The following is an 11,100-nucleotide window of genomic DNA, read 5'->3' on the forward strand; positions in this document are numbered from 1 at the left end:
TTTTGCAGATGAGGAAACCAAGGTTCATCTAGTTTACATCATTATCAAGTCATGATGCTGGGGTTCAAGCCCAGGTCTGTGCCAAGCTGAACCTATGATTTTTCCACAAGGCCATGTGCTGGCTGTGGAGAGCTTTGTGGGCCCCCACTGGGTGGCAGTGGGTAACTCTGAGCATTTCGGGGATGGAACCTACTTAGGGAGGAGAGTGCCATGACCTCAGTCTTTGGTTCACATTGGAATCACCCTGTCCCAATCCCAAACCCAGCATCAGAATCGACAGTGATGGAGACCTGGTGCGTGTGAAGTGGTTTCTCACTGTGGCTTTAATTGGCATTTCCCTGTTGACTAGTGACGTTGAACATCATGTCATGAGCTTACTGATCACTGAACTTTTTTGGAGACTGTTCAAGTCTTTTGCTCATTTTAAATTGGGTTGTTTGTCTTCTTCTTCTTGACTTGTTAGAGTTCTTTATATATTGTGGATATAAGTCCTTTGTAATATGTGTGTTACAAGTATGCTATCTCAGTCTGTCACTTATCTTTTCATTTTTACTTTCTGGAGAACAGAACAGTTTAACTTTTGATCAAATCCAAACAAGCATTTTGTCTTTCTTTTATGCTTAGTGTTCTTGTGTCTTGTATTTTTGCCTCCCCCAAGGTGGCAGAGATTTTCTCTGATGTGAGGTATGTGCATTTTTAGCACATTTCCCAGGCGATTCTGCTGTGCACAAAAGTTGGAGAAGCCCAGATAAAACGGTCACACTAGGTTCAGAGTCAGACCTGAGTTTGACTCCCAGGTTTGCCACTTACTAAGCAAGTCACATTGTTGCTCAGAGCCTCAGTTTCTCTATCTGCAAAATGAGGTAAAAATAGGACCCATCCAAAAACTTTGTTAGAGTTTACGATGACGTAAAGCTCAAACAGAACTTAGCCAAGCCCTGGCATGAAGAACGTTTTCTGTCAGAGCTGTTTTATGTGTATACCGGCAGCAGGATGGGACAGAAGGAATAACATGGGTTCTTCTTTGTTTTTAGTACATCAAGGCCTTTTACAACGAGACGTGGGAAAGAAAGCATGGACATCCGATAGACTCAGACACGCTGACTCTGCTGTGGTCCGTGACGGTGTCCATATTCGCCATTGGTGGACTCGCGGGGACGTTACTGGTGAAGCTGATGGGAAAGTGTCTGGGGAGGTCAGTGGGGATTGTCTTTGCTTGGGTAACCCCTCCGCAATGTTAATGATTTGTCTGTGCCATAGTCAGGGTCCCAGCAGGCAACACAACTCCACTTAGCTCAGCTGGAGAGATTTTTATGTCAGGAGGGGAAGAGGTAGAAATCGGGCGCCAGAGGCCAAGGAGCAGTGAAGCCGTGGACGACGGGCTGATGAGCAGAAGCTGAGGGACTGGACTCTGTGAGAACTCTGCTGTCCCAACAGGGCGGGAGCTGGGAAGAGATACCCTGGCTTCTCTCTCCCTCCTCTCCCACTCTGCCACTGGTGTCTCTCATTGGTCCAACCCACGTGGAAGCTAGAAACACCAGGAGCCTTACGATGCAGCCCAGGAAGACCAGGTCCCAGACGGAGCAGGGCTGGAAGGAGGAGATCAAATGGAAAAGAGCCGGCAGTGTCGTAGAGATAGTCCCATCCAAGCCCACACAGCTCCACTTTGAAAAAATCAGGTGCTTAGACAGTCTCCCATTATATGACTGGATGACGATTTATTGAGCCAGTTCCCTTTAGATAGACATTCAAGGTATGTCAAGTCTTTTACCTTACAAATATGGCTGCAGCTGAGTATTAAAACTTCATGTTGAGATTTCCCATCCTGGCCCTCTCCAGTCAGATCCACTTTACCTCATGAGCTTTAGTCCCTCACTTATTTTTGTCATAAAGAATTCTCTCAGATCAGATTGATTTATCAATAAATTCCCCAAATGTTTTCTTTGTATCCTTGCTCATAACTTCCTGGAAGATTGGAGGTGTTACTGGACAAAGTAGAGTCTCTGGAGCGTTGATGCCTAAACTTGAATCATGCGTCTTCCACTTACTAGCTGTGTGCCCTTGGCCAAGTCACTTAATAGATTTGAACCTCAGTGTCCTCATCTGTAAAATGGAGACAATTGTTCCTACTTTGTAAGGAATGTTATAAGGGCTAGAGAAAGTAATGGAAGGAGAATGGCCCATTCGCAGGAGCTCAATAAATAGAAGCTATTATTATTCACCATATTATTTACCATCATCCTCATCATCACCTTGACAACCATACATAGTAGGTGCTCAACAAATCTCCATATTGCATTGACCTGAGTTGGAAAGGAGATTCATCAAACCCCAGGAAATCGCCCCAGATCTTGGGGCTACAGAAACGGTGTTAGGAAAGGTGCCGCCCATTCATTTACACCCAGCCTCACATCCCCGACAAGGAGCACATTAGAACTACGTGGGTTCAGAGCAGGCTTCCCAGAGGCTGGCGCAGGAAGCCACCCTGAAAACACCCACGAGGGGTTCATGAAGGTCTGCTGCCCCGACAGCTGCCCACATTTTCCTTGTCCCCAAGGCCACTTCCGGGGCAGTAACTAATGGGATCTCGGAACTAGAGAAATATGACTATCGCATGCTTAGTGAAAGCTGCCATTTTCCGAGGTCCCCAAGGTTCCAGGCGCTGTCATACACTCTCTTGCTTAGTTCTTTCTACTCGGTGGGTCTGTAGAAGGGGAATGGAAGCTGAGGGAGGAAGGATGTGGAGAGATTAGATCAAAGGGTAGTGGTTGTTATGCCGCAAGCAGCTGCCAATTCCTTTTTTCATCATTCTGGGAGTAAAGGTTGAATTGGGNTTTCTTAAAACAACTCAGCCAATTGGGAATAGCAGGAAATTTCCTTAAACTGATAAAGATTATCTATAATACAAAAACACAGCAATCATATTCTCAATACTAAGATAGTAACGTTTCTTCTCTGAGTCCAGGAGCAAGACAGAGTGCTCGCTTCTCACCACTCTGAGACAGCATAGTCCCAGAGGTCCCTGGTAATGTAATAAAGCAAACCAAAAATTTAACATAAGATTATAAAGATTGGAAAAGAGGAACTAAATCTGTCATCTTTCATAGAGGACATGAATGTGTAAAACGTCTCAAAGAATTTATAAATAAACTTCAGAATGAATAAATGAATTTGGCTAGCAGGGTTGCTGGATAAAAGGCCCACAAACTTGTATGCTTGTAATAAATACTAAGTACGATTTTATTTCTCTGTTATAAGGTCCACGCCCTGAAAGGAATTGTGTTCCTACATGGAAAATGAAATATATAAACTATACCATTTGAAATATTATTAAAACCCTATAAATACCCAGGAATAAGTCTAATGAGAAATGTGCAATCCTTATACACAAAAATATATAAAATATCATGAAGAGATATTAAAGAAGACACATAAATAGAAGGGGGTTTCATCTTCATAATTGGGAGACCCAATATTATAAAGATATAATTCTCTCTATATTGATTTACGGATGCAGTACAAACCCAGTCAAATCCAAGCAGGTTTTGTAAAATAGAAATTGAAGGCAGCTTCTAAAATGTATATGAAAATGAGAATTCATGAAGTAATCTCCCAGAAGAAGAAAAATTGGAGGACTTAATCTACTGGATATCAGCACTTATTATGAAGTTAAAGTAATTTAAACAGCGTAGGTTGGTGCAAAGATAGAAAAATAGATCAGTGGAATGGAGTCTGAATCTGACCCATATGTATGTGGACACTTCATCTATGGCAAAGGTGCAGCTGGAGAGCTGAAGAGAAAAGTGTGTTTTCAGTAAATGATGTCAAAGTCCATCAGAGTCACCAGTGGTTGGGCATCCCAGACCCCCAGCAGGCTGGCACTCGTTTATGACTGTGGTGTGTGGGAGCCGCCCGGCTAGTCTGAGGGGGGCCGCAGACTCCGAGTCGAGCAGAGTGTCAGTATGAACCTTTGTTTTTATGTTTGGCAAATTGTATGTGAAGTTTGTTTAAAGATGGAATATTTCTATGTGTTACATCTTTCTGGAAGCATGGATTCCTGTGGCAGTTAGGAAGGAAATAATAACATATGCAACCATAAAAATAACCCCTTTTTGTTTACACATGGTCCTATGAAATTTCTACAGTTACAGCTTAGGTTATTATTTTTACAACTTAGCTGTTTTCTGTAAAACAGTAGCTTATTTTCAAGAATCTGTATCTGTGTTTTTCTGCTGCCCCTCCTCTTTGGGGAATTGTCTTAGGGATGAAATGCAGAAAGCACAATCCAGGATGACAAATGCTGTGTTTATATTGACACGCTGACATTTTATTTTATTTTATTTATTTATTTTTTAATTTTTTTATTGTTAGTTTCAGGTGTACAGAACAATGCAATAGTTACCCTTTTCACCCTCAGACACGCTGACATTTTAATTCCATTAAAAATGAAATCTGAACGCTGCTTCAGATTATTAACCCTAGGTGGATCGTGGTTTTAAATATGAGAGATAAAACAATCCATACTCTAGAAGATAACATAGAATGGTATTTTCACCATCTTGAGATAGGGAAAGATTTCTTAAACACGATAGAAAAGACACTAGTTTAAAGTAAAAGTACTGATCCATTGGACTGCATTAAAATGAACGCCTTCTGGCTTTTGCCCTGACCCTTGTCCTGACACTCGCCCGTCCCCTCATACTGACATTCACCATAGCGCATAGCCCTTGCACTGGCACCTCCCGTGCCCTTGGCACCTCGCTTTTGCCCTTGACCCTTGACCTCACCCTTGCCAACTATATATGTGCCTTTGACTTGAACCTGTCACCAGATTCCTGCCTGGACTTCATCCTGACCCTGGTCCTGCCACTTGCCCTTATCCTGACCCGACCCTCTTCTGAGCCTTGCCCTGATCATCACACTAGTCCTTACTAACACGTCATCCACCCCTACCATTGTCCCTACACTCACTTAACTCTGATCTTGACACACCCTCACCCTGAGCTTCGCTGTGGCCCTGACCCTCAACCTCCCTCTTACCTTGGTCCTGGCCCTAACCTGGTCCTCACAACAAAAAATAAAATAAAATAAAAATGAAAGATAAAATTAAGGACTTCTTGTCATAAAAAGAAAGAAAAACCATAGATAGCAAAAAAGAAAATGCTTGTAATGAATGAAATTGACCAAGGGCTCCTATCCAGAATACATTAAGAGCTCTTACAAATCAATGAGAGAAAAACAGAAAGCCTACTGGGTTATCGGAAACGTCATGACACATTTTTTGCAACGAAAAACAGAAAAAAATATGTCATGACTTTTCCGACAACCCAATATTACAAAAATGGTTAAGAGACTGAACAGGCATCTACACAAAATGGCCAATAAATTTAAAAAATCAAATTAGTAATGAAAGAAATGGAAATTAAAACCACAGTGGCTAAACTTAAAAAGACTGAGAATGTCAAATATTAGCAAATATGTGGAGCAACAAGTATTTCATAATCTCTTATGAAGGTGTAAATTGGTACCATAAGTTGGGGAAATTGTCTTTACTAAAACTAAACATGCATACATTATGACTGCCATATATATTACATATATATATACATATACATGTTCATACATAAATACAGAGGGTGCCAAAAAATATTTTAAGAAAGGAAAAAACTATTAATTGTAATATTCAATACACACTGATAACAAAAGATGAACACAAGTCACCTTTGACTTCTGCCATTACAAGAGGTGCTCAAAGTGGTTCCCATCAGCGTCCAGACACTCCTGATGATGGCGAACTGCTGCTTGAGCAACGCTGACCAAAGTGTCCANAATAATCAACGCCAGTGATGAACCCAGAGCGAGGAAGTGCCTTGCTCAGGATCACACAGCCAGAGGTGGCAGTGGGCGCCAGTGGAGACCCTGCTCCTGGGATGGACAGCCTAGTGATGGCACCGCAGTTGGTCAGCTCCCTCATCAAACCCCTCCTTTTTTTCTAGGAAGTACACTTTGCTGGTCAACAATGTGTTTGCGGTTTCCGCTGCCTTGCTGATGGCCTGCTCTCTACAGGCAGGCGCCCTGGAAATGCTCATCGTGGGCCGCTTCATCATGGGTGTGGATGGAGGTGAGACTCACCCGGGGGATGGGCAGCAACACGTTCTTAGGGGTTGTTGTTATTTTACATATGAGAACACGGAGGCTCAGAGTCATGCGTGCGACAGTCAAGTGCTTAAGGGTGAGGGTTCTGGCCTCAGACTGCCTGGGTTCTGCCACTTTCCTCTGTTAATTTCATCACCTTGTCTGTATCGGTTAGGTCTTGCTGCATAAGAATAAAAAAACAACCCAAGACATAATGGCTTAAAGCAATAACCATTTCCCTGGGCTTACAATTCCGTGGGATGGCTGGGCAGTTCTTCGGATCTGGGCCAGCTCTGCTGACCTCTGCTGGGGGTCACATGTCCGTGGTCGGCTACAGGCCAGTCAGCAGCTGGATGACTTCAGATGGTCTCGCTCCTGCATTTGGTTGTTGGCAGGTGGGTTGGTTTTAGGGGTCCCCGCTCATCTCTGCTCTGTGTGGTCTCTCAGCCTCTGATAGAGTGGCCCGGGCTTCTTCACGTGGACTTCTCAGGATTCCAGTGAGTGACAAGAGGCACAAGTCCCATCCAACAAGCTCTTGTAATGTCTCTGTTTGCCACATCTTTGCTAATGTCTCGTTGGCCAAAACAAGTCCCACGGCCAGGTGTAGAGTCAGTGTCAGGGGACCTAACTACCCAAGGATGTGGACTCAGGGACCATGAACACATCAGAGGCCACACCAACAGCCTGCTCACCGTCTTAGCCTCTTTCTCACATCTGGCAAAGGGACTTCATCATAAGGCCTTACTTGTTGGGGTAGATCAGTAAAAATGAACTGATATCCTATGTGAGTAAACACTCAGTCCACTCCAGGCACTTAGTACCTCCCCCCAGTGCCAATTATGGCGGTGGTATCATTGCCGTTATTGTTGCTGTTGCTATTTTTATTCTCAATTAACAAAGTGCCCATCCAGGATTTGGACCAGGATGGTCTGGTTTCAAAGACCATGCCTACTTAGAAGAAAGGGTGGAGAGCTTGGAGCATGTAGCCTTGAAAGTCCTTCCCTAATGGAGGCCAGTGAGAGCCTCTTTCTGGCAGCGTTATATTTTATCCATTTGCCCTCTTTCCTGTTGTTCTGGCTGTCTTGCAATTCTGGGGGAGGTGACACTTATTACACATAACTTGTTGCTCTCCGAATTTCCTTAATTAAAAATAAGCTGAATTCAAAGAGAGATGTCCGTTTTACAAAACCACATATTCAAGGGAGATGTCTTTTAGACCCTTGGTTCTATGAGCTTTTCAAAATGAGACAGAAAAAGAAGCAAGAACAAGGAGTGGAGAAAAAAATGAATTCCTTCTGATTCCTGGACCGGAATGTGGTCCATTGGAGTTGGGCCAAGACATGTGAGCTTCATGTCGTTAATTCTCACCAAAGCTCCTCCAAGCAGAGACAGGAATCAGAGGGCGTTTGAGGTGAGGCAGTTGGTCAGAAGGAAAGGAAAATTGCTGATCATGAGAGGAATCCATTGTCCTGCTCGAAATAAATAGTTTAAAGCCAAAAGATAAGCCGCGGAGTTTTCAGAAGGTTGTGCTGCTCAGACTGGGTTCTCATGGGGTATTTGGAACCATAGTAGAAGCATCAGACACCTTCGTGAAATGTCCTTTTTCTAGAAGGTTTGGAGGAAAAAAATCAACACAATATTTTTGCATTGAAACAAATATGATGCAGTCTGTTGTTGGAGGCAAAACCCCCTGCACACAGTAAAGTCAAAATACAGGAGTGCAGAGGCGTTTTGTGCTTGTGGAGGACTGTGTGGGACATGTCCCTTTCACAGCCTTCCCAGGGCTGCCACCCTCCCAGCNTGGCTCATCCACTCTCCTTTTTCAAGTCTGTGCTCAGATGTCCTCTTCTCGGGGAGGCCCTGCCTGGCCACCCTGTGTAAAATGACACCCCCTTCTGCTTTAGCTTTCTCTGCAGCATTTGTCACCATCTGACATGCTACATCTGTTTTATTTTTACTTGTTTATTGAGAGGAGCATATGAGCAGACCCTTTGTCATGCTCATGGCTACATTCCAGAACCTAGAATGGCGTTCAGCACACAGTTTATACTCAAATGTGTGTTGAATGAATGAATGCCAGATGAATGAGTGACTGTTAACAGAATAAATGGCTATGAGTAAATCTGGCAACCACCATTTGGCATTCGTGGTTACTGGAATGCCAAAGCTCTCATCGAAAGCATGTGACCTTGACCGGGTCTTAACTTTCTACATCTGTTTCCTCATGTAGGAAATGGGGTAATGAGATTACTTAAGTCACAGGGTATCCAGTGAGTATAAAGCACTTAAAACAGTGCATGGCATGTAGTAGGCACAATGAATGTTAACTACCACCATGGGCTTTATTTTATGTCTTTTTTAATTTCTTGAGGCTCCAAATAACTTCTAGGTGCCATCCTGAGCACTTTACGTAAATCATCTAATTCTCACAAAACACACCAGCCAGAGGTGGCATGTGAATTGAGACTTTTGTGAGATAAGATTCATGCAACAAACAGAGGGTCTCCAAGGACAAGGGCCATGAGCTGGGACCAGCCTGGCATCTCTGAGGGACAGTGAGGAGGCCAATGTGCATGGAGACAGTAGTATCAGGTGATGTGGCAAAGGCCGTCTCATGCCGAGGTTTGTAGGCCCTGGTGAGGAGTTTGTTCTAAGTGCAGTGGAAAGTCTCTAGAAAGTTTTAAGTAATGGAAAGTGTGTCAGTGTTTGCTTTGCATCACTCTGGCTGCTCGTGGACCTTGAACTACANATGATGGGTCTGAGGTCCTGAGAGGCCCAGCAACTCGCCCAGGGTTACAAAGAATGCAGTTGACCAGAAATTCAGATCTGGGTTGCTTTGACCTCAAGCCTGCATTCTTTTTATTACATTGTGCCGATTGCAATGGCTTCTTGATGCATTGTTCGTCTCCCATGGGGGCTATTGGGGAAGAAGACGAGGCTGAGTTCAGGGTGCAGGGCTGGGGTGGAAGAGGTTTGAACATGCACCTGGGAAAGAAGCTCCGCTGGAGCTGGGCATTGTGGGAGTCAGGTGGGCGTGGTCACCGACGGGTGGGGGAGGGGTGGGCGTGGTCACTGGTGGGTCAGGCCTTGGGGCCCATCCTGGTTAGGGGACTTTGAACTTGTCTGTGATTTGGGAGAGGGATGAGGAGCATGAGGGGCCAGCAACTGTCTCTGGGTCTGAGCCACCCCGCTGTCTGTTCTCAGGGATGCAGGTTCAGAGACAGTGGTGTGGTTGATGGAGAATCAGAAGCATTTTTTGGTGTGTTTCCTTATCAGAGGGAGCTACAATGGCATGTTAATGAGATGTGCCAGCAGAGAGGGAAAAAATGATAGTCACAAAAGGAACAAGAGGCGAAACTTGCTGAAGCAATATCCTTGAGCAGGTGAGGGGAGCGGGGACTAGTACGTAACTGGAGGAATTGGCCTCAGATAGGCGTGGGGACAGCCCATTCATAGAAGTACAAGAGAAGACAGAGTGTCTGGGCACAGACGCAGGTAGGGTGATACCTGTAGAGGAGACACGCGAAGGGTCTCTTCGATTGCTTCTGCTTTCCCGCTAGAATAGAAAGCAAGGGCATCAGCTGAGAAAGACGACAGGGGATTTAAAGAGAGAGAAGATGTCCTCAAGGACTATGAAATAGTCCTCAAGGAGAGCAGGACCCTGAATGAACCAGGCGACTGGGGACTGCTTACGTGAGAGCGCTAAAGACCACTTGAGGTTGGTGGCCATGAGGTTGGTGAGACCAGTCAACACAGCTGTGTGTGTTTCTCCAGCCAAGCCGAGCTTTGTGGTACATGTGTGAGATGGGCCGAGCTCTAACCGGGGATGGGGTTTTGCTAGGCACGTATCAGGAAGGGGGTTGGATCAGTGGGTCAGGGAGTTGAGGGTGTGTGAATGTTTAACATAGCGGACCTTGGAGTTAGAGCTGGGGAAGCAGGAATGGACCGACGAGAAGAGGGTGACAGATGGTGGGAGCAAGTTACCATCTTGGCTCATAGCCTTGGTCAGGCTGAAGAACGGTTACGAGGGTAAGTGGTGGGCGCCAGTATCTCCAGAGGTTTCCCATCTCACTAGGGCTGAATGAAAAGTCCTTTCTAAATCCAAAGTGAAATAGCATCCCCCCGGATGTATCTTCCACCACTCATCCTGGTCCTGTGGATCAAGTTTAAAGCATGACGTAGTAATAGTGGAAGGCAGCTTGCACACGTTCCCTGAGTGTCCTCTTCTCCAGGCTAAATGGCCCCAGTCCCTTTGGCCATTGCTTACGGGACATGGTCTCCTCTCTCCTCTCCACTCCATCTCTCCTTGTATTCAGCCCCTCCTGCCGAGAGCTGATCATCTCCTGGGCTGCACAGGGAAGAGTCTACACCACTGGAGAAGCTCAAAACAGTGAATCAGGTGTCCGGGTGGAGTTCCAAGGGGGCGCTGGCATTCTGCTCTCAGAACCAGCAGGGCACAGATCCCCCTTATTTCTGTTGCTGTATTTATCTCCGGGGGAAAAAAAATGAAAACACAATGATTAAAATCCCCCTCTCTGAACCCCAGTGGGTCAGCTTTGCGAATTATTTGCAATTAAGGTTTCTATTCTCACTGGGACGCTGCCATGCTGGGGGTTATTTTGGGAAGAAATATATTAAATGATGAACTTGCTTCAAGGGTGTGCCGCCCTATTTGCGAATGTTTCAAGTGAGACTTGAATGCGATTTTAACATTCCTAGCATCGCACAAAACACACCATCGCATCTAATGCAAGAGCTCAGGCCAGAGCCCTTAGCGGCCTCCTTGGTTCCTCGCTTCCTTCCCCCTCTGTCTGGTCCATCTGTAAATCCCATCAGCCCTGTCTTCAAAACACGCCGGGACCTCAGCACTGCTCACTCCCTCCACTGCTACCATCCGGCCCCAAGTCACTATCAGCACGTGCCTGGTCTCTTGTCAGAGCTCCCCTATTGGCTGCTCAGTTTCCA

The 11,100-nt window shown here is 45.3% G+C and overlaps 1 protein-coding gene across 7 annotated transcripts in view; it reads left to right on the forward strand.

Moving 5' to 3' along the window:
- SLC2A9 (solute carrier family 2 member 9) overlaps positions 1–11,100 on the forward strand; it is a 147,730-nt gene that overhangs the window by 36,742 nt on the left and 99,888 nt on the right. For all 7 annotated transcript variants that reach the window (XM_019661171.1, XM_019661173.1, XM_019661174.1 and 4 more), the window contains 2 exons: positions 1,035–1,195; positions 5,997–6,121. In XM_019661171.1, the coding sequence (XP_019516716.1) occupies positions 1,035–1,195; positions 5,997–6,121 (286 nt within the window). The remainder of the gene's footprint in view (positions 1–1,034; positions 1,196–5,996; positions 6,122–11,100) is intronic.

The sequence above is a fragment of the Hipposideros armiger genome, unplaced genomic scaffold (genome assembly GCF_001890085.2).
Source record: "Hipposideros armiger isolate ML-2016 unplaced genomic scaffold, ASM189008v1 scaffold_337, whole genome shotgun sequence".
Taxonomy (NCBI): Eukaryota; Metazoa; Chordata; class Mammalia; order Chiroptera; family Hipposideridae; genus Hipposideros; species Hipposideros armiger.